The sequence below is a fragment of the Lygodium microphyllum genome, chromosome 26 (genome assembly GCF_053477565.2).
Source record: "Lygodium microphyllum isolate KBCC chromosome 26, Lygodium_microphyllum_v1.1.10, whole genome shotgun sequence".
Classification (NCBI taxonomy): Eukaryota; Viridiplantae; Streptophyta; class Polypodiopsida; order Schizaeales; family Lygodiaceae; genus Lygodium; species Lygodium microphyllum.
Genome location: NC_141160.1, coordinates 92,029,092 through 92,053,810, shown reverse-complemented (window position 1 = coordinate 92,053,810; position 24,719 = coordinate 92,029,092). Strand labels below are relative to the sequence as shown.

The window sequence follows — 24,719 nt, the reverse complement described above, 5'->3', positions numbered from 1 at the left end:
GGGCTTTTGACTGTTTGTGTCAAATTTTATGCCCGTAGGTACATGTACAACATAAATTGCAGCTGAAATTTTGGGATTTCCCATGTAATGTGATGCATATGCCCTTGGAACAGCTGTAATCAGTTGGATAATGCTGTAGCACATGGTTTGGTGCTCCTGAAAATTTAATTACAGATCTGAAATCTGTGCTTCTGTGTGGTCATTTATTGCTGATTGGTACTTGTTTGTACCTTGGTTACTTGGGTGACAGTTTGGGCTTGCATTTGCTGGTTTTTTGGTCACATTTGGGCTGAGAATCATGGCTGGCAGCAATGACAGCAGTAATCTGATGCACATAAAGAAGCTTGAAGACACACTTAATTTTGCAGTTTGGCAAAAACAGTGCTACAATATCCTGTTACAAAAGAAGTAGGCAAAGCCGATCAAAACCAAAGGGGCAAAGCCTGCGGACATGGATCGGGACGATTGGGATGAGTTGAATGAGCTTGCATGCTCAACCATAGAGCTATCAATTTCTGATGCCTTGCTCTTCAACATTGAAGGTTTGGATTCTGCATATGTTATATGGACTAGACTGGAAGAATTGTATGCACAGAAGAGTGCTGCAAGCAAAGTGTATTGGCTGAAAAAGCTTATGGATTTGCGTATGAAAGAGAATACAGCAATGTCTACTCACTTGAGTGAGTTTGACTCCATTTTCAGCTAGTTGGTTGCCTTGAAGTTCATGATTAATGAGGAATTCAAGGCTACTTTCTTGCTTTGCACTCTACCAGAGAGTTGGGATACATTCATTCTAATGTAATCCTTTTGTATGCTGATGTAGAGAGTGGTCTACTTATGGAAGAGATGAATCGGTAGAACAATGCATCTAGTAAATCTTCCAATGCTTTGCATTCTAGGGGCAGATCACAACAAAAGGGCAAATATGATGGCAAGGGACGCAGTAAATCACGTGGTAAAGATGTTGAATGCCATCATTGTGGCAAGAAAGGTCACTTTAAACGTGACTGCTACAAATGGAAGAAAGAGAAAGGAAAAGGCAAGAAGACAGATGATAGTAGGGAAGAGAAGAAGGACAGTCAGCCTAAGAAGAGCAGTGTAAAAATTGAAGAGGTGAATGTAGTCATTCATGACAGTGACAGTGGGATTGACGTACTTTTTGCCTCTTCACACTTTGATGCACATGCTTTACTTGCAGATACAGATGATGACATGCATACCTGGATTCTTGATTTAGGTGCTTCCTTTCATGTCACCCCTCATCGTGAGTGGTTTTTCGTCTATATAGGGGGTCCACATGGTGTTGTCCATCTTGGAGACAACTATGCATGTGAGATTGCAGGTATTGGCAGTGTGCAGTTACAGTTTTAGCATGACTCTGTCTTTACACTTCAGCATGTACAGCATGTACCTCAGCTCAAGAAGAGCTTGATTAGCACAGGGCAGCTAGATGATAATGGTTTTCATACCACCTTTGGTGATGGAAAATGGAAGATCTGCAAGGGATCTAGGGTTATTGCCAGGGGTTGCAAGAGTGATACTTTGTATCCACTTCATGTATCTAGTGTGCGTGACCATGTTGTTGCCATGACCAAGCAGCCAAGCGTTTCTTTGTGGCATGGCCGGTTGGGACACATGAGTCAAACAGGAATGAAAGTGCTTTCTCGTTTGGGTTACTTGCCTTGTCTTCGTTATGTTGATTTTGAGCATTGTGATCATTGCATTTATGGCAAACATGCACAAACATCTCACAAAAAGTCTCTTTCTTTGAAATCTTCTCCTCTAGAGTTAGTACATTTGGATGTATGTCAAATGCCAGGATTATCTTTAGGGGGAAAGAAATATTTTGTCACCTTTGTCGATGATGCTACACGGAAGGTATGGACTTATCCCATTCGTAGCAAGGATGAAGTACTTGATAAGTTAAAAAAATTATTGGCATTGGTTGAAAATCAAACAGATAAGACACTTAAGTATCTTTACTTTGACAATGGTGGGGAATATGTGTCCAAGGCCTTTCAGGCATTTTGTGATAGCAAAGGGATAAAGAGGGAGCTCATTGCTTCTCATAATCTGCCCCAAAATTGAGTTGCAGAGCGTATGAATCGGACCATACAAGATAAGGTCCGTACGATGCTGTCTCATGTTGCATTATCCCATGATTTTTGGGCAGAGGCTGTTATGATAGCCGTTCACTTAATGAATCGGTAAACAGGTCTTTGGAGGGGAGGGGGGGAGTTTCCCAAGAAGCATGGTCGGGCAAGCCACCTTCATATGCTCATCTGAAATTGTTTGGCTGCGAGGGTTTTGTGCACATTCGTAAAGGAAAACGCAGCAAACTTGAGCCAAAGTCCTGTAAATGCATTTTCCTAGGATATGGTGGCGAGGTGAAATGGGGTATAGATTGTTGGATCCCGAGAAAAAGAAAATAGGACGCAGCAATGACGTTATCTTCCGGAAAGATCACCTGTTGGACAGCAAAATGTGCCCGATGTACAGTAGCAAATACCTACTGGAAATGAACCTGTAAATGCAAGAAATGATCAGCCAGCTGTTGCCCATGAAAATGAGCCATTATATGTACAGGAACAGCCAGGACAGCAAGCTGTTAATGCTGATTTGCAGGCTGAAATGCCAGGACAGCATGCTGAAAATGGAAATTTGCAGGAACAGCTAGCAAACAATGACCATCGGGTTAGGAGATCGTCTAGGGCTACTAGACAACCTGACAGGTTTGTTCCTGGTGCAATTAATGTGGCTGATTATGTCATGTTGACAGACCGTGGTGAACTGTCTTGCTTCAAGGAAGCAATGGATAGACATGACAGCAAGAATGGTATAAAGCCAGGCTGTCAGAGATGGAATCTCTTGAAAAAAATGGCACTTGGGACTTGGTGCAGTTGACTAAAGGGCAGAAAACCCTTCCATGCAAATGGGTTTACAAGATGGCCACTTCTGGTTCCTCACCAAAGTACAAAGCAAGATTGGTTGCAAAGGGGTACAAGTAGGAGCATGGAATTGACTTTGATGAGATTTTCTCTCCTATAGTCAAGATGACTACATTGAGAACCATTTTAGGCTTGGTTGCAGTTGAGGATATGGAGCTCATACAGATGGATGTAAAGATTGCGTTTTTACATGGTGATCTGCATGAAGACATATATATGCAGCAACCTGAAGGGTTTGTTGAACAAGGGAAAGAAAAAATGGTGTGTAAACTCAAAAGGAGTTTGTAGGGGCTGAAACAAGCACCAAGAGAATGGTATCATAAGTTTGATACATTCATGCAGTCCCAAGGCTTTCATAGAAGTCAAGTGGATCACTGCTTGTACACCAAGAAGGCAGCAGATGGCAGCCTGATTATCTTGGTTTTGTATATTGATGACATGCTGATTGCTAGCAGGGATACTCATGCCTTGGATTCGTTGAAGCAAAGTCTTCATGGCAGCTTTGACATGAAGGATCTTTGTGATGCAAATCACATTCTTTGCATGCGAATACTGAGAGATGGATGGAAAGGCTTACTCTATCTATTTAGCAGGAGTATATCTCCAAAGTTTTGCAGCATTTGAATATGGAGAGGGGGAAAACAATTGGGGTTCCATTGCCTCCATATGTGAAACTTAGTGCAGAGGACAGCCCTACATATGATGATGAGAAGGCTGAAATGGCCAAGATACCATATGCTTCAGCTGTTGGCAGTTTGATGTATGCTATGGTTGCTACACGTCTTGACATTGCCTTTGCAATGTGAAACTTAGTGCAGAGGATAGCCCTACATCTGATGATGAGAAGGCTGAAATGGCCAAGATACCATATGCTTTAGCTGTTGGCAGTTTGATGTATGCTATGGTTGCTACACGTCCTGACGTTGCCTTTGCAGTGGGAGTGGTTAGCAGATATATGGCAACCCTTGGCAAGAAGCATTGGGATGCAGTGAAAGGTATTATGAGATACCTCAATGGCACAAAGGAGTTGTGCATCTACTTTGGAAAGCAGAAGGCATCTGTTGTTGGCTTTACGGATGCAGACTATGCTGGTCATGCGGACTGCAGAAAGTCTACTTCTAGGTATGTGTTTACTTTCACAAGAGGAGCAGTCTCTTGGATCTCTAGGCTCAAAAGTGTGTTGCATTGTCTACTATAGAGGCAGAGTATGTGGTTGCCACTGAGGTATGTAAGGAGGCTTTATGGCTTTCACGTCTGGTGGGAGAGCTTGGCATCTCAGAGTTACCTATTCTCCATTGTGATAGTCAGAGTGCTATCATGCTAGTACGGAATCATGTCTTTCATGCAAAGACAAAGCACGTACAGGTGAAGTACCACTTCATTAGAGATATACTTGACAACAAAAGCATTGAGCTTGTCAAAGTGCATACAGATGATAACCCTGCAGACCTTCTCACGAAGGGTCTTCCAGCAGAGCGGTTTTCTCATTGCCGACGAATGATGGGAGTTGGATAGATATATGTATTTCAGCTTTGTACATACCTAGACTTAGCTGATTCTTTTCTCCTCTTAAGGCACATTGCCTTTAGGTGGGAGGTTGTTGGGAATAAAGGCCTCGTGCCTTTTAAGTGTGCTCGGGTGTGAACACACCCTTAGCACTTGTACTTACATATATATATCTATCTAAAAACCTAAAGGTACACTCATCATTTGTACCTGAAAACGTGCTCACTCTCTACTCTGCTCTCTCTCGCACTCTCTCTGTCTCTCACTGCGCGTAACGATAGTCTGTCTCGATCTCCGTGCCTAACTAGTTCCTACATGAACTGCTTAATTCAGCAAATTGAGATTGCTGAATTAATTGTTGCAAGTTCATATTAGCACTGGCCAATTGTGCGTGGAACACTGCATTTACTTCTTGGGCACCTTTTGTAAAGTCATAGGTGATTGAGCTACATGCTCAACGATCACATGTATTGATTGCTTTCTTGAAGCATTTTCAGCATTGGGTGACTCAAACCATGTGTTGAGTGCCTTTCAGGAGGGGATTCCTATTCCTCACTCTTGTTTCCACTGTTGTGTGACATCTTTTACCATTTTTCCCTTGTTGTACATTGTTTTCAAAACCTTAATGTAATTGAATTGCAAGGAATGTTTTTGCAGCTTGAGACGACAACGACCTCACGTCCTTTAGGAAGATGGTGATGTTCAACAACAATACGGGTTGTTAGCATATATTCCATGGTTGAAGCCTACAATTTTTGCAACGCAAAGAAGAGAAGAATGGTTCTCTCTAAATTGGGCTGCTCAAAATGAGAGAGGAGTCTCAAATAGCGAAGATAAGCTTTCCAAACGAGTACCCAGCTGTTCCTTAATTAAATCTCATTTTTCATTAAGGGATAATTAATGGCTTATTCATTAATCATAAGTGAGTTGCTCACTAGATCAAACTTAAGCTACGGGCATGCTTTATAACCCATGTGCCCAAAGTGAGCTATTATCTATTTATTGGGCGAAACTTTTAATGTAACTTATTGTAAGGTGAAAAATTTCAATTTGATGAAAGTTTTACATTAGACCTTGTTTTTTTTACATTGCTTTTGTACCACATAGCCTATAGACTTGTACACTACATATTGAGTGTCAAATCTATCACTACCAGTGCAATGGTCAGTATGCCAAGAGCTAGGGGTATCATTAAAGTTCATTTGGATTAAAAATCATTGTAAACTTTAAATTAATCATAAAGTTCATTTCTTAGCTTGGTGACATGCTCAATTTTAGAAAGCAACCGCCCAATATTTATATAGTGCTATCCACTTGAACCACTTCACTATTGCTGTACAAACAAAGCTATTGCAAAATTACTTTCTTGGACAGCAACATGCAAGGTTGGAAAAGGTCATGTTTTGCTAGTAACAAATGTGCGTTGCTTTGGACAGCCTAGACTTGTTGTCTAGGGTTGTGTGTAGGTTGTGTGCAGCCATTTCTCTCCTCGGAGGGCATTAGTGTTGTTGCCGGAAGCTGTCTTGGATTGCATGCAAGTACTTTTTCTAGTTTTATGCTAGAGAGTCGTGGTTGGTGAGAGAGCACTTGGTGTGGAAGTGATTATGCAATGCGGAATCTATGAAGATATGCTAGGGTTTGCACTAGGGAAATAGAGCATGTACGACCAAGACCAAAACACAAAGACTCAGACAGAGACAAGTAATACTTGAATCCTAAATGCAAAACACAAAACACAAAATGCAAAAACTTTGAACTCAAACACAAAGAGAAGAAATTCTGAAGTGAAGGAGTGGTGTAAATGAATGTAAGAGTGTATAGAATGCCCAAGGGTAGAGCAATGCAATGTGGGAGAGTGACATCCATATTGGAGATGGATTCCAAGTACAGTAACCACCAGTTGGAGATGACAGAGTGCTGAATAATGAAGGGCGGCAGGCTAGTCACCAAAACACAATAGTTGGAGGCTGAAATATGGTAAATGTAGCAGTGTGCCACCAAAGAAGGTTGAAAATTGGTCACCAGAGGTAGAGAACTATTAGGCGACAATAGGAGAGGTGTTTGTTGATATAGACGGCCTGCTGGACAAGAAAAATGCAGGTATTGTAGCAGTTGCCTGGTAGGGGAGATGGCAACAGCTTGTCGCCTAGAATCAGATATTGAAAACACAGGTAGATTAGGTGCTATGATGACGCAGCAGATGGAGGCCTCCAAATAGTAGGGTGATGGCTGAAAACAAGCTACGTAGGGCTGGATAGTGATGGGCCGTAGTCGATGATGGTTGGACAATAGATGGTAGGTGGTTGATGGCTGAAATTTGCATGGTAGAGTAAGAAACCTGCACAAAAGGATGAGATTGAATGGTGGGCAGCCTATCTATTTATAGATGTTGAACGATGCCCCAAAAAATTAGGGTTTTAGGGAACCATTGAAACTATCTCAAACCGCGCACCGAGTTTATGTTTTTAATTAATTAAATGTGTTTTGGGGCTGTCTAAAGATGCCAATGAGTTGTAAAGCATACTTTAGCTCAACATTCTCTCTTAGGCCCAAAATAGAGCCTAAAAGGGAAGGCCTGCAATGTTTACGCCAAGGTGTCCCACCCCAAAGTAGCCAAGGCATTGGAAATAGGGTGTATGTTGGCTGCCCAGAGGCCTACCAAGACTACAGAGACGATGGTTATCTTACCAAGGGAGTCCAAGTAGTCACCCAAGAGAGAACAAGGCATCTGACAAAGGGTGCTCGTTGCTGCCTAGTGGCCTACCAAACCGTATAAAGGTGGATGGAACCACAATGAATTTTTTGGGATGGTGAAAAGTTAATTTTAGGGATGGCAGCCGATCAAGTAACATTGACCTAGAAGAGAAAAGTAGGGATGGTACACCCAACACATGACAAAACAATATAAGCTCACCCAACCACTCAAGGATTCTGATGATGAGGGAAAGAGTGATGAGTATCGTGGGAAGAAGGATGGTGGTGTAATCTGTCGATGGAAACAACTCAGGATCCATCTAGTGGTGCCTTGCACAATGGGATGCATAATATGCGACATGGTGAAGCCACTTGGAGAGTGTCCCTTAGTGCGGAAGTTGTTCACTTGCCAAAGCGCCCTAGTATAGAGACGATGAAATCATGCAATACATAGGAGAAGGTACAACAGGGGGAAAGTGGATGTTGAAGAGAAGTGCTGAAACCTATAGAATACCAAGAAGGGTAAGAACCCCCTCTCAACCTGGATGTCGATGTTGAAGAAGGAAGAGGAGCTTGAGAATGTCGGTCTTCATGTGGTGCCAAGAATCATGTGAATGAAGATGATGAAGCATCCCATTGAAAAAGCAAGGATAGAAGACATTGCCATGATTACATTAGGAGAGATGCTGTCCGATCTGTCGCAGGAGGGGAAGCCTCCATGCTGGTAGAAGAGGAAAACTCCAAGTAGATGAAACCATCAAAGGAATGGCCTGTATCTCTTGTCTCCAGCTCAGGAAGGACTAGTGCTTGAAATGCAAAACCTTGCAAAAGAGAGAAAAAATCTACAAGCACACAGGTGAGTAGTGAGATGCTCTAAAAAACAAAACTGAAAATAAAAGAAAGCAAAGCTAAGTGCAATGCAATGAGTATGTAAGTATGCAATAGAAGACTAAGAGAAGGGAAAGGCATTGTGTGTGGTCACCATCGCGTACGGTGAGGTGGGGAAGTGGTCTTAGAAGGTGCAGTGGATGTGGAAAGTGCAATAGGTGAGTCACTAGTATACCAATCAACGAATCCTTTAGGAGTAGTGGAGGAGATAGGCTGCTGAGGTTGTACCCGTGCCACATATCCAGTAACTGCTGGGGCAAATGGAATAGATGGTGTAGCAATGGGAGGTGTAGTCCTACTAGACTGGCTAGCCGGAGTAGAGGCAGTCACAATAGTGTGTTGTGGTTTTTTAGGAGGAAGACCTTGGGCCTTGGTAAGATATTCCTCGTCCACATGGCCTGACCTCTGGCACTGTGTGCAAAACCTATTTTTCTTAGGAATTTTCTGCCAAAGGGGTTGTGTTTCTTTGGTTCCACCAGAAGAAGTGGTGTCACCCTTGTTTGGCTTGCCTTCACATCTTTTGAGTTCTTGCCATGGTTGGTTTTTCCTTTCGAAGAAGAGGCAACCAACCCTTGCCCCTCTAAATGGATGTGTGTGGACTTCTTGTGGACTTGATCATGCAGCTTCGCATAATACAAAAACTGTTGGGTATTTGACTCACGCCTCACTTACGCCTACGCTCATATGGGAGTGTCGGTGATCAGTAGGACACTGGGGCATTTTTTACTCTCGGTAGGAGAGGTTTTCCCCCCCAAACTTATAGTCTTATTTTCGTATGTGCTTATGTGCTTATGTTACACACTTATGGGCACTTACCATGTGTCGGGTGTGAACACCCCCTACAACCCTAAGGTTTAAGGGTTGTACTTTGTACTTTCATGTTACACTCTTTCAGTCTATTGGATTGGGTGTCGTGCTTCACTCTGTCTTTCTCACTCTCACACTGTCTACTGCACTCTCAGCTGCACCTCAATCCTATCACCCCCCTCACATTTGGTATCAGAGCAGGGATTAAGCTCAGGTTCAGCTCAGCCTCTCGCCCTGTTCACTCCTGTACCAGCAGCACCCAAATTCGCTGAGCTGTTGGTCAGCTCCAGCTTTGTCAGCTGCTGCCCCAACTGCTGGCCATTCAGACCTGTAATCTCCACCATTAGTGCAGCCACCTGCACCGCCTGCAGGTCCGCCCCCAACTGCCTGTGCACCAGCGTGTCCTTCTGCAGCCCACGCCAGTTCTGCAGCCCCCGCCAGTTCAGCCCCAGGTCACCAGCTCCAGCTGACTCCTCTGCCCAGCGGACCATCTGCACGTCGCCGTCTCAGCCCTGCGCGCCACCTGCAGATGCCCTTAGCGCCGCCTGTACCCGCCAGCGCGCAGCTCGCCACCGCCTGTCAAACCGCCAGCATCCTTGGGTCATAAAGGAGATGCCGCCACCTGTCCGCTGGAGGCGCCGCCTGTACCTGCCACGTCTACTACTGCGCCGCGTGTCACCCGTCAGCACCACGCTGAGTGGTCAACGACAGCCTGTCAGTACGTCAGGTATTAAATTTTTTTTTTTCTTTATCCTTTCATTCCAGATAAATTTCTGGAAGAGAGGATTCCTACGCAGCAGGCACAGCATTCAGAAACGTCTCTGGGACACATTGAATGCAAAATTTTGGCCAAATTTATCAGACATTTTGGGGCTTTTATGTTTTTTGAGGACATTTGCATATGAACTGCAGCTACAGTCACAGAAAGACTGAACACATTTTTGGCAGAAATTTTGGGGATTTTGATATTACAGTGTTGCTGAGCACTGTTCGCACTTTGGGAAGCGTGCATTAGAGACAGTTTTTTTGATAGAGTACACCCTTGCACATTAATTGCAGAAGTGTGCTTGCTGCAATTTCTGGAAATTTGCAGATTTCCAGTCCTTACTGCTTTGACATTGCTCATTTGTCTTTTGAAATTTGTCATCATGGCAAATCAGGGAGGTGATGTATTTACGTATGTATCCAAGGAAGAAAGATTGGACGGAAACAATTATTCGCTATGGTCATTCATGATGAAGAATGTATTAGTGGCTAAGAATTTATGGGATTATGTCAGTGGAGAGGAAACTTGACCAAGAGTTGTAGCTCCCGTTACTCCTCCTCCTCAAGGGGCACGTGGACAACGGGGACCTCAGTCCGCTCCACCTAAGCCACTTCCTCCAAGAACTGCAGCTCAAAAAGCTTGGGATACACGTGATGCACAGGCTTTTTCGCTGATTGCTTTGGCAGTTCAGCGGTCCATCATCCCTCACATTCGTTCAGCATCTTCTTCACGAGATGCATGGCTAACTTTGGAGCATATGTTTGCAGGAAAGAATGAGACTCGAATCTCTTTCTTGAAGAGAGAGCTAGAGACTTTGAAGATGAATGAGTGTGATTCTATTCAGGATCACTTGAATAAGATTCAGGACTTGCGGGAGCAGCTCATGAATGTAGATGAGTACTTTTCGGATGCACAGTTGATATCCACCACCTTGAATTCCTTACCTCCTTCGTACTTGTCTTTTTATATTGCATTGAACCTCACCATGAGGATTGCCGAGCACCCACTCACTTTTATTCAGCTGGTTAGTTTGCTTCTAGAGGAGGAGCAAACAAGGAAAAATAGTGGTGTGGATGCTATAGTCTCTGAGCAAGCTTTTGTGGCAAGACAGAAAGGCAAAAACAGCAAGGTGAAAAATGCTCCACAGAGTTCTGGTACTTCTGGCACATCACAGAATCAGACACAAGGGGGGTCGCAAGCTAAAAAGAGAAAATGTCATTATTGTAAGAAGCCAGGCCACTACATCACTGAGGGCAGGAAGCGCATTTCCAAAGAGAAGAAGGAGTCAGGAATGTCCGTTTCTACTACTCCTTCCACTGCTAGTGAGTCTGTGTCCTTTGTTGTAGAAAGGGACTATTGTTTTTACACTTGCAGTTATGACATCTCTTGGGCTGATAGAGCACTTAGCTCTACAGAGGATGCTGACACTTGGTTCTTTGACAGTGGTGCTTCTAGACATATTACATCTTGCAGAGATTTGTTTGCTTCAGTTAGTGCACCTCCCGTTGGGAAATCTGTACAGTGTGTCAATAATGCATCATACCCTGTTCGTGGTATTGGGGAGATTCAGCTCACAGCCATTGATGGCTCTATTCTCCGCCTGCAGGATGCTTTGTTTGTGCCTGGGATCAAGAAGAATTTGCTTTCTATTTCTTCTTTGGCACGTTGTGGTTTGCAGGTCACATTTGATGATGACCGTTGCACGGTTAGAGATAAAGAACGCATGACTTTGGTCTTGACAGGATCTTTGTGTCGTGGTTTATATGAGTTGGATGCTCTTTCAGTAGATCAGTCGGCATACTTGACATCCACTCTTACTCCTGCTATGATACAGGCGGAGTTATGGCATGCTCGTTTGGGGCATGTAAACTTTGGCAGCTTGATGCTTTTGCAGCGTACTCAGATGCTGGATGGCTTCTCTCTCTTGGAGAGACCTCTTGAGCACTTATGCGAGGGATGCATTTTGGAAAAAATGCATCGTTTCTCATTTCCCCGTGATGTCGCTTTCAGAGCAACAACTAGATTGCAATTGGTGCATTCAGATGTTTGTGGGCCTATTCAAACAATGTCATTGGGTGGTTGTTACTATTTTGTGACATTTATTTGATGACTTTACACGTTTTTGCTGGGTCTACTGTTTGAAAAAGAAGTCAGAAGTGTATGATGCATTTTTGGCTTTCAGTGCACTTGTTGAAAATCAATATGGATGCAAAATTAAGACTCTCCGTTCGGACTGAGGGGGGGAATACATGTCCTCTATGCTGAATTCCTTTTTGAAGCAGAAAGGCATAGTCCATCAGTACACTATTGTCTATACTCCACAGCAGAACGGGGTAGTAGAGAGGAAGAATTGGTCACTCATGGAGATGGCCAGATGTATGCTGAAGGCAAAGAGCTTGCCTCATAGTTTTTGGATGGAAGCAATCATGTGTGCTTGCCATATTTTGAATAGATGCCCTACCAAAGCCTTGAAGACCATCACACCTTTTGAGGCTTGGAACAGCCGTAAAACTTCTGTTGGCCACTTCCGTACCTTTGGGTGTTTTGTCTATGCCCATATTCCACAGGTACTTAGAAAAAAGTTGGACAACAAGGCTGTTAAGTGCATTTTTATGGGATATAGCAGTGAGAGCAAAGGCTACAAACTCTATGATCCCGTTACAAAGAAGGTTTTTGTCAGCAGGGATATTGTTTTTGATGAAAAATCAGAATTATCCTTGGCTGGTTTGGACACATATCAGGCTGCCCGTGATGTTTTGGAAGGGCTGCTGTCCATTACTTTTGGTGATTCAGCTGGAGCTTCAGAAAATGAACCTAATGTTCAGCCAGCTGCTCCTATGGAAAGTGCAGAAATTCAGCCATTGGCTGATCGGAATATTCAGCATAATGCTGAAACTGAAATTCAGCAAGAGCTTGCACACAGTTAGGAAGCTAGACAGTTACCTAGATGGTATTTGCAGACTATGCAAGATAGTCCTTTGGATGCACCCATGGCTGGTTGTACTAGAAGGCAAACTCGTTTGCATGATTCAGCCCATACCATGGAGTTTGTTATGGCAGCAAGTACTTTTGATAATGAAGAGCTTGAATGTTTTGAGGATGCACAACACACTGTGCATTGGATGGCAGCAATGCAAGCTGAATTAGATTCTATCACTAAGAATCAAACTTGGGATTTGGTGTCTTTGCCATTTGGGAAGAAAGCCATTGGAACGAAATGGGTCTACAAACTGAAAAGGAAAGCAGATGGATCCATTGATAAATACAAGGCATGGCTTGTAGCTAAAGGCTACGCACAGAAAAAGGGCATTGACTATGAGGAGACATTTGCTCCTACTTCCCGTATGACGACCATCAGGTCTATGATTGCTTTGGCTACACATTATGGTTGGACAGTGCATCAGCTGGATATCAAGACTACATTTTTACATGGGGAACTTCAGGAGGAAGTTTATGTCCTACAGCCCATTGGTTTTGCAGTTGAAGGCTCAGAACGTTTGGTATGCAAGCTAAAAAAGGCACTATATGGTTTGAAACAAGCTCCTAGAGCTTGGTATGCAAAAATAGATGCTTTCTTGCTTGGTCAAGGGTTTCTAAACAGCCCATCTGAGTCTACCCTTTACATATGTAAAGAAGGGGGATCTATGCTGATTATATGTCTTTATGTTGATGACTTTTTGCTCACTGGAACACATGCTGATCAGATTTCAGCATTCAAAAAAAATTTGCAGCAAACTTTTGACATGTCTGACTTGGGAGTTTTGCATTACTACTTGGGCATCCAGTTCATACATGATGCTCGAGGTATTGGGCTATCATAGTCAAGGTATATTGGGCAGCTTCTTGAGAAGTTTGGCTTACAGGATTGCAAGCCAGTTTGTACCCCCATGGAACCTGGACTGAAACTGTCATGACATAGACAGTGATTTGTTTGATATACATACATATGCTCCTGCAGTAGGATGTCTAATCTACCTATGCAACACTAGGCCGAACATATAGTTTGCAGTTTCAGCTTTGAGCAGGTATATGCATCAGCCACGTATGTCACATTGGCAAGCTGTCAAGCGTGTTTTTTGTTACTTGCAGGGTACTCGATCTCTTGGGTTGCTTTATGCCAAGGAGGGACCATTGCAGTTACATGCTTACAGTGATTCTGATTGGGCTGGTGATTATGATGCATGTCACTCCACTAGTGGCAATTGTTTCTTTCTCATGCCTCACTTACGTCTACGCTCATATGGGAGTGTCGGTGGTCAGTAGGACATGGGCACTTTTTACTATCGGTAGGAGAGGTTTTTTCCCCTAGATTTATAGTCTTATTTTCGTATGTGCTTATGTGCTTATGTTACACACTTATGGGCACTTACCATGTGTCGGGTGTGAACACCCCCTACAACCCTAAGGTTTAAGGGTTGTATTTTGTACTTTCATGTTACACTCTTTCAGTCTATTGGATTGGGTGTCGTGCTTCACTCTGTCTCTCTTACTCTCACACTATCTACTACACTCTCAGCTGCACCTCGATCTTATCACCCCCTCACAAAAACTGGTACTCAAACTCGTAGAAGGTTGTCAATCTAGGTAGTGAGATAATGTGTTGGATTAAATGGAAGTATTTGTCGAGCAACATGTTCAAGAAGAACATGACTTGATTGTCGTCTGACTTCGGGGAGCTAGTAGTGGCAAACTCGGCTAGTAAATGTTGATACTTGGCTAACTTGACTTTCAAATCATTCCCTTTCTTAATAGAAAACTCTTGAAGCTCAAAATCAATATTTTCTTACGTCGAGTGTGATCTTGTGCCGCATAGCGGTCAACGAGATGACTCCAAGTTCAGATGCGAGAGGAAAGTGTTGTAATTGAGAGTGGAATTCAGGAACCAACCCTTGCATTAACTCAACTTTGGCTGTGGCGTTGTGGGCTCTGCATTGACAGATGTGATCAGGGTGAGCTAATCGAGGGTCTCGGTACCAACGACGAGGTGCCAAAGTCCCGTGGGTTCGAGCACTTGTTGGATGGAGTTCGACCAAGTGATCAAATTCGACCCGTTGAAACGTGTCTTATCCGTGAAGGCATTCTTGGCCATTGTAATAGGAGTGGTAGTGCTAGGAGATGGAGGTGTGTAATGGGGGTAGGGTGAATAGGGAGGATAGGAAGATAGAGTGGAGTACACTTGGGAAGTAATCCCAGAGTGCCCACTATGCATATGAGAAGTGTGCATAGCAGATCCAAATGTGGGTATGGGCAGATTGGGTATGGATATGGTAATTGCTCGTGGAGCCCAAGGTGAAGGGATAGGGACACATGGAGTAGAGGATGGAAATCCTTGTGTAGGAGTGACCCAAGGGATGTGCGGCGGCAATCCATAAGCATAGGATGAATATCCTTGTGTTTGAAAAGTCGTATGGGGGGTTTGTGAGTGCCCAGGGGTAGTGAGGGAGATGCCCATTAGAGCCATTCCAGAGTGGAAGGATGTGGTAAAGTCCGGGTATGTGGAAGGTACAATATTAAAGGGTGGTATTCCCCCTAACGATGCACTAAGAGGTGGAGTGAATGGAGGGTAGATCGATGGTGGGATGGAGAAAGAGAAAGTGCCAGGAGTGGAGATGGAAGATTCAACCCCTAGTGTGCTTTGAGTAGAAGTGGAATGTAATCCAAGATGACCAAAACAAGAAGAAGAAGATGGTAAAGGTAAAGGTGTGTCTACCTCCTTCTCGAGACCATAATGCCTTCTCAAAGCTTCCAATGATGGAGAAGCCAGATAGGGCATCATAGGATTCAAAGAAGGTGCTTGAGACGTTATGAGTCAGAAGTGAGTCGTGTGTGAGTCTCGCACAAAGACTAGCCTCCATAATCATTGTAGGATACTCCTGAGAAGAGTAGCGGCTCTGATACCATGTGAAGATATGCTACAGTTTGCATTGAGAAAACACAACATGTACAACCAAGAGTGAAACACAAAGACCTAGACAGAGACAAGCAAAACTCAAACCCTAAATGCAAAACTCAAAGACTCAAAACTCAAACAGAGAGAAGAGACTTTAAAGTCAATGAATGCTATAAATGAATGTAAGAGTGTACAGAATGCCCGAGAGTAGAGCAATGCAGTGTTAGAGAGTGACGTCCATCGGAGATGGATCCCACGTACAGTAACCACCAGTCGGAGATGAGAGAGTACTGAATAATGAAGGGCAGCATGTTGGTCACCAAAACATAGTAGTTGGAGGCTGAAATCTGGTAAATACAGCAGTATACCACCAAAGAAGGTTGAAAACAAGTCACCGGGGGTAGAGAATTGTCAGACGACAATAGGAGAGTTGTTTACTGATGTAGATGGACTGTTGGACAGAAAAGACGTAGGTACTGCAGCAATTGCTAGGTAGGAGAGATGGCAGTAGCCTGTCGCCTGGTAGCAGATACTGAAAACGCAGGCTGATCAGGTGCTATGATGTCACAGCAGATGGAGACCTCCAAAGAGCAGGGCAATGGCTGAAAACAATCCGGCTAGTGTTGGATAGTGATGGGCTGCAATCAGTGATGGCTGGACAGCAAATGGTAGGTGGTTGATGGTTGAAATCTGTACAGTAAAGTGAGAAATCTGCACAAAAGGATGAGGTTGAATGGTGGGCAGCTTGTCTATTTATAGATGTTGAAGGGTGCCCCAAAAAATTAGGGTTTTGAGGGACCACTAAAACTCTCTCAAACCTCACACCAAATTTGTGTTTTTCATTAATTAAGTGTGTTTTGGGGTTGTTTAAAGATGCTAATTAGCTGTAAAGCATGTTTTAGCTCAAGAGAACAGATCTGTGAGAGTAGGTATTGAAGAATAAGTTGCTGGTTATGGATCCCTAGTGGTTGAAGAACAGTTATAGATTGTTACAGGTTGTTTTGTATCCAATCGGTGCAGTTCTTAGTTATCTTAAAGAAATACCACAAGGGATGCCAAACTTTTGGGCCACCCTATGTTTTGTGTCTTTGAGTAGGAGCGTTCTTGCTCCCTTGTGTTAAGTGTGTCAATCATTTCATTGCTGGATTCCATGATTAAGGTTTAGTATTTTTCAAATTAAGTTTATGATTATTGCCGTTTGGGTTTCTAAAGGCCAGTTCCAAAAGCAGCTGATATTTCATCAATTCTTTCATTCTTTTATTGTATCACTTCCTTTGCCATTTCTGCTTTTAACATTATAGCCATATCTGCTGCATTGGTAGCTTGCATGTTGCTCATTTAGTCCTCCAGCTACTTACCTTTTGGCCCCATTTCAGTGCCTTGAAACTTGTAGATGTCCCTCACTGCTTCCATGCACATGCTTGTGTTGTTCTTGGCCATAGTTTTCAGTTGGCTCCATATAACATTGTAGTTTCCTGCTTTTTCACCTCTTGTGTGCATCTTTGGTGATGCTATAATATTGGCAAAAAGTATTGATTGCTGTTTACTGGTCTCACAATTTGCAGGTCAGTGTTGCAGCTGTTGATACCTCTTTTCTTTAAGGTGACATGTATTGGGGAAAGGCCGGGGGGAGCAGGCACAGAGAGAGAGAGAGAGAGAGAGAGAGAGAGAGAGAGAGAGAGAGAGAGAGAGAGATTGATCATCGTTTTCTACTAGGTTATTGCAGTGGCTAAATCTTCAGACCTTGTGCTGATGGTTCTTGATGCTTCAAAGGTATGGTTCTTGATGCTTCAAAGGTATCTACTAATCAAGATTGTCTTTTTCTTTTGTAAATCCAACGCCTTTTAAAAGGTGAGTTCTTTATTGACCTTACCAAGAAGTTAAATGGATCCTTGGGAGGGTTGGGAAGTTAATACATGAATGTTTATGTGCAAACAAGCATACAGCAGTAAGATGTTACAGAAAGGTTTTCTAACATGGTGTGATTCAGGGAAGTTTGATTCCTGGATTCAATCAGTGGCCGGTGTGTTACTTTGATTAGAAATACAATCCTTTAGGCAACAAATTCTGAATCAACCTGACCAATAAATTATTTGAGCTGTGTTACAGCTGGGTTTTTACCCCATGTAAACAGAAGTGCACTGACATAAATTATGGTGAGCAGCAGGTTGCGTGGAAGAATTTCTGTCAGTGGGGAAGCTACTGGATGGTTAATTTGCAAGGAAATACCCCTGACTCCCGATATGCAATAGTTTAGTCAGATCACTTGTACATAAGTGGAGTCACACTTAGTCCTAGCATCTAATTGGTACAGGCCATGGCAGTTTTGACATTCTAACCCCGACTTTAACATGTAAAGGTTAGAGAAAGTGCATGCAACTGTTTGCTTTGCACCAAGCAAGGGCCTTGAAGGCTTATCTGGGCACTGAAATTTTAATTATTGAAATAACTCACCAAGGGACAAGGCTAAAGCTGCTACCATAGCCTCTTCATGGCTTGGTGTCCCATATGATTAGGTACCAGCGCATGTCCTCAAATCTGAGAAACCCTAATAAAAGCCTCTAGTGAAATTTGAGGACACTTGTATAAAGCCACTAGTCACCTGCAGGTATTAAAGATTAAATCTTCAGAATCATTGCTGCAGTTCTAGAAAAGGTATTAAAGATTAATCTTCAGAATCATTACTGCTATTCTAGAAAAGGTATGGACAAAATCCTCAACTGTCAAATAGGATCACCTTTTTCTATATCAAGGTAGTGCCAAAAACATATTCAACACAGGATTGAATTGAACCATTAGAGAGGTTAGCCATATGGAGTTCTCAATGTAGTGAGTGCACTGGGTAGTGGGCAAGCTCATTTATCAAACCAAGAATATATATGCCCATGAAGGTCTTGAGATCACTTAAGATCTATAAGGTGCCATTGATGGTAAACACTTTTGATAAGGTGTTACTGATGGTAAACATATATGAGACATGACACAAGCTATATCCATGAACATATCGGAATTGGACATCCAAGTCATCTCCTAGCCATAAAGCCAAAAAAGGCTCACCCATAAGCTTGGGAACTAGTAGCAATTTCGGGTCATGAACATGTCCCAAGAGTTGGTGTACCGTACCGCCAATCCACACCATCCGGTGTGTACATGTCGGTCTATAGGCCAAGATTTGAAGAGCGGTGATCACATAATAATGTGCACAATAGGGCCTTTGAGTTCTACAAATCGGACTTGACTGCCCTAACCTTGAAGTGCTCTAGTGTATTCATATTAAGTCACTTCATGACCACTATGACCAACGCTACTAGCTCCCATTTGAATGTCCAAGAATGTAACACTTCTGCTCTTATGAATGATTATTGTCCTAATATCTTTAGGAACAAGGTGGAAAAATTAACTCTTCAATGAACATGCTGGCTCCCAAGTAGCTTTTGTGTCCGGGTGGTTCTTCCACTTGACCAAATACTTAGGATAAACGGTTTGATGGGATCCTTTAGGCCTATGGTTATGAACCAATCAAGTTCGAGTGGAACATATTGAGTAATGTCCTTGAGCTGTGGAACCAACCTCCTGTACCTCCCAATGCTTACTAGTGCTAATGTATTCTCAATGGATAACTTCACATTGACCTCCATAGGTGTAGCTATCTCCTCACACTCAGTTATGCCAAATGATTTTAAGATCTCCCATGCATATTTCTTTTGAGAGATGACGATTTTGCCATGGAATGCACCTCATGAAGATGCTTTAGCAACAACCACATGTAAGCAAACTGAGTTGAAGAAGGCTTCTTCAACTCAAACATTGTGAACCCCCCTCTTTACCCACTTGAGGTTCTCGGTGTCCTCCATGAGCAAGTCCAAACAATGATTTGCACATGGAGTCCATACAACCGTAGGAAACTTGGCCTTAAGCAAATGGCCCATGCGCCAACAATTGGATGCATTGTTGGTAACAACTTGCACCACATTTGAGGGGCTCACCTACAATCACAAATTACAATGTTGAGAGAGAAAGAGAGAGAGAGAGAGAGAGAGAGAGAGAGAGAGTTGACTCTTGAGCCTTAAAAAATTCAAGAATCAACTTTGAAGAGAATGAAAATCTTTGAGGAGAGAGAGTGAGAGAGAGAGAGAGAGAGAGAGAGAGAGAGAGAGAGAGAGAGAGAGAGAGAGAGAGGGCTAAGGCTTGATGCACACTTGTACAATGCAAGTGGTGGGTACCCATCACTGTCACTTTATTCTTTATTCTTTCAGTGACTGTTAAATAAGGATAGGTGGGTCACACATAGTGACTATTGGAGTTTCCACATATGCTCTCTCTCTCTCTCTCTCTCTTGCTCTCTTGCCTCATCTGCCATAGCTCTTACTTCTGCTTGTGTGCTTCCACTTGAGCTCTACCTTTGGAGAGAGAGGGGTGGGATAGGCTTGAAAGTTGGAGATAGAGGGGGTGGAATAGGCTTGATAGATAGATAGTGTGCTTGAAGAGAGAGAGAGATTTGAGAATGCTTGTGGAAGGATGTGTCAGAGTGCAGCGATGCGCAAGCATAGGACAAAGACTGAGAGAGAGTGAACACACACACACACACACACACACACACACAGAAAGAGAGAAGGAGACAGTGTAAATGCTGAAAATCTGCGGTGTAATATGCTGTATAAGAGTGCAGAAATACACAAGGGGGCAGAGGAAATATCTGCGTATGTCTTCGAGAAGAAGGACACGAAGGACTCTAGAGCGGTGGTTGCACCCTCATCAGCTGCTTTTCTACACTTAGCAGTCATTGAGGACTCTACATTGACAACTTGTGATGCTGCGATGACAACTCCCCAGCTGCTTCTTGCTTACTCCAAGAGATAACACTTGTACCCAAGAAAAAATAGTAGCCTGTAGTAGACCATCGGTGGTCCACATTGCCAGCCCAATCCGAGTCACTCCAACTTGTGGAATAAGAAATCCCTAAGTCAGAGATCCCCCTCAAATACCGAAAATTCCGTAGAGTAGCCTGTCAATGCACCTGTTTGGGTTCCGTCATGAACCCTGCCAAAAGACCCACAGCAAAAGAAAGATCAACACGAGTGTTGAGAAGCCAAATCAAGGATCCAATCAACTGACGGTAGCGTGAAGCATGCATCACGGGAGAATCTAAGTGTGAAGTGGCCTTCCAATTCGGATCCATAGGAGTAGTAATGGGCCGACAAGACTCCATCTCAAAAGTCACCAAGAGCTCCTGAATGTACCTCTCTTGAGAGATGAAAATCCCCCTCTAAGATTGATAAATCTCGTGACCCAAGAAGAAATGAAGAAGCCCCAAATCCGTCATCTCAAATGCCTGATATAAAGCTGTCTTGGTCTCTCGGACCTTCTGTACATGATCCCCTGTCAAAATCAAATCATCAACATACAACACAACCAACACACGACCAACCTCGGAAGTGTGCACATAAAGCTGCGGATCGGCCTTGGAGCGCCGATATCCCAACTTCAACTGAAGAAACGAATCAATCTTCTCGTTCCATGCACGCGGAGCTTGCTTGAGGCCATACAAGGCCTTCTTCAACTTGTAAACTTTTCCATCTGAGGATCCAAAGCCAGGAGGCTGCTCAACATAGATCTCCTCCTGCAAGTCGCCATTTAGAAAGGCCGACTTCACATCCAACTGATAAACAGGCCATCTTCTATGGCCAGCCCAGGCCAGAACAGCTCGAATAGTCGCCATACGAGCAGTGGGGGCAAAAGTATCATGGAAATCAATGCATGGGCGCTGAGCAAAACCTTTAGCAACAAGGCGAGCCTTGTGCTTGTCCAAAGAACTATCGCTCAGGTACTTGGCCTTGAAGACCCACTTGACACCGATCACCTTCTTTTGAGAGGGACGAGGCAGAAGAGGCCAAGTGCCATTGCTATCAATAGCTTCCAACTTGGCTTCCATGCCCTTCCGCCAATGATCAGAATGCAAAGCCCCCTTCACTAAAGCGGGCTCTCTATCCTGCATAACACGGGTTAGTTAACAATAGTTGGAGCAAACAAGCTCCGAAGAATGGGCCTGGTTCCTCTATGACCTCCGCGGTCCATCATGCGGTTCCCACTCCTCAGGGACCCCCTTGATCCTTGAATCTCGGAGGGTGTCACGGGCCCAATGAGGAGGAGGAGGAACCTCTCCCCGTCGCTCTCCATCTGCTGAAGACTCAGAAACATCCAGCGGCGGAAGCTCCTCGGGGGTGGCAGGTGGAAGAGAAGACTTCGAATCCGAAGAAGAATCTCCATCAAGAGGCTCTGGCTCCAAAGGAACTGTCTTCGGAGCCCAACTCTTACTTGGATCTCCAAGGACGGGGTGCTCCCCCCCCCTCTATGTTCGGTAATTCCACGAACTCCATATCTCTACTCGTATAGACATCTCGCTTAACGGGATCAAACAAACGATAACCTTGGGATTGGGAGCTATAGCCAACAAAAACCTGTCGTTGGGAACTACCTTGAACTTATCACGCCGCGTCTTCAGAATGTGCACATAAGCGTCACACCCAAAGATCTTGAAATAAGAGACCAGCAACACCAATGGAAGGAGTCATGTGCCGTGAGGCACCGCTTTTCATAATCCACTCTCGAGCCTGGGGAGCTGTCATCGCAGTATCAGAAGTTGTCGGTGTAGAGTCCTCAATGACTGCTAAGTGTAGAAAAGCAGCTGATGAGGGTGGAACCGCGAAACAAGCTGTAAATAGCCGAAGAAATAGGAAATAATTCGAGCAGGTCGGCTGTATTATTTGCAGCTGACAACATTAAATCTAGCCGACTGTACTAGCAAATCTGACCAATTGTACTTCTGCCTTGCCGTACTGCTGAAGTGGAGCGTGATGTCTGTCATCTGTCCAGGAAATGACTGTCTAACACCCCCTCTTAGATCTTGGACAGGTCAAAAGACTAAGGGATTTGGAATGCTGCCGAAGAAGAGCATGGGGAAGCGCCTTCGTAAACAAATCTGCAAGATTATCCTTAATCTTGCAGTACTCCACATCAATGGTCCCATCCAGAAGCTTCTCCCGAATGAAGTGATATCGGATGTCAATGTGCTTTGTCCGGGCATGGAAGACTGGATTCGGTACCCAGGCAATGGAACTCTCATTGTCGCACCGAAGAAGAGTAGGACGAGTCTAGGGGCAGCCAAGCTCCTCCAACAATCTCTGAAGCCACACGACCTCACATGTGGTGGAAGACGCAGCCCGGATACTCCGCCTCAGTAGAAGAAAGGGCTACCGTGGGTTGCTTCTTGCTACTCCAAGAGATAACACTTGTACCCAATATAAAATAGTAGCATGTAGTAGACCGTCGGTGGTCCACATCGCTAGCCCAATCGGAGTCACTCCAACCTGAAAGAACCAGATCTGTAGCATCTTTACCTGCGGAATAAGAAATCCCTAAGTCAAAGGTTGCCCTCAGATACCGAAGAATCCGTAGGGCAGCCTGCCAATGCACCTGTTTGGGTTCCGTCATAAACCTTGCCAAAGGACCCACAGCAAAAGAAAAATCAACACGAGTGTTGAGAAGCCAAATCAAGGATCCAATCAACTGACGGTAGTGTGAAGCATCCATCAGGGAGAATCTGAGTGTGAACTGGCCTTCCAATTCAGATCCATAGGAGTAGTAATGGGCCGATAAGTCACCGATAGCTCCTGAATGTACCTCTATTGAGAGATGAAAATCCCCCTCTAAGACTGATAAATCTCGTGACCCAAGAAGAAATGAAGAAGCCCCAAATCCGTCATCTTGAATGCCTGATATAAAGCTGTCTTGGTCTCTCGGACCTTCTGTACATGATCCCCTGTCAAAATCAAATCATCAACATACAACACAAACAACACACGACCAACCTCGGAAGTGTGCACATAAAGCTGCGGATCGGCCTTGGAGCGCCAATATCCCAACTTCAACTGAAGAAACGAGTCAATCTTCTCGTTCCATGCACGCAGAGCTTGCTTGACGCCATACAAGACCACCTTCAACCTGTAAACTTTTCCATCCGAGGATCCAAAGCTAGGAGGCTGCTCAACATAGATCTCCTCCTGCAAGTCACCATTAAGAAAGGCCGACTTCACATCCAACTGATAAACAGGCCATCTCCTTTGGGCAGCCAAGGCAAGAACACCTCGAATAGTCGCCATACGAGTAGTGGGTGCAAAAGTATCATGGAAATCAATGCCTAGGCGCTGAGCAAAACCTTTAGCAACAAGGCGAGCCTTGTGCTAGTCCAAAGAACCATCGCTAAGGTATTTGGTCTTGAAGACCCACTTGACACCAATCACCTTCTTGTGAGAGGGACGAGGCACAAGAGACCAAGTGCCATTGGTCTCAATAGCCTCCAACTCGGCTTCCATGGCGTTCCATCAATGATCAAACTGCAAAGCCTCATTCACTGAAGTGGGCTCTCGATCCTGCATAACATGGGTCAGCAAACAATGGTTGGAGCAAACAAGCTCCGAAGAATGGGCCTGGTTCCTCCGTGACCTCCACGGTCCATCCTGCGGTTCCCACTCCTCAGGGACCCCCTCGATCCCTAAGTCTCTGATGTTGTCACGGGCCCAACGAGGAGGACGAACCTCTCCCCATCGCTCTCCATCTGCTGAAGACTCAAGAACATCCAGCGGCGGAAGCTCCTCGGGGGTGGCCGGTAGAAGAGAAGATTCCGAATACGAAGAAGAATCTCCAGCAAGAGGCTCTGGCTCCGAAGGAACTGTCTCAGAGCCCAAATTTTCCCTGGATCTCCAAGGACGGGGTGCTCCTCACCCCCCTCCGTGGCCGGTACTTTTACGACCGCACATCTCGACTTGTGTAGATATCCCGCTTAACGAGATCAAAGAAACGATAGCCTTGGGATTAGGAGCTATAGCCAACCAAAACCTGTCGTTCAGAAGCTGCCTCGAATTTATCACGCTGCGTCTTCGGAATGTGTTCTCAAGGGTGATACCCAAAGATCCTTAAATAAGAGACATTAGGCTTAGTCCTGAAGTTAGCTATAAAAGGTGACACCCTAAGAACGGCCAAAGTGGGAGATCGATTAAGGATGTAAACTGCGGTAGCCACTCTCTCGGTCCACAGAAACTAAGATGTCTGTCGGTGCTCCATCATGGTGTGTGCCATCTCGATCACACTTCGGTTCTTTCGGTCCAAAATACCATTCTCTTGGGGAGTGTTGGTGTTAGCAAACTCCAGATGAATGCCCCTA

The 24,719-nt window shown here is 44.3% G+C and overlaps 1 protein-coding gene across 1 annotated transcript in view; it reads left to right on the top strand.

The window, feature by feature from the left end:
* The window catches only part of LOC148013539 (developmentally-regulated G protein 2), a 117,731-nt gene that overhangs the window by 58,887 nt on the left and 34,125 nt on the right, over nucleotides 1–24,719 (top strand). The window contains exon 6 of the mRNA XM_087667550.1: nucleotides 17,216–17,272. Within this exon, the coding sequence (XP_087523676.1) occupies nucleotides 17,216–17,272 (57 nt within the window). The remainder of the gene's footprint in view (nucleotides 1–17,215; nucleotides 17,273–24,719) is intronic.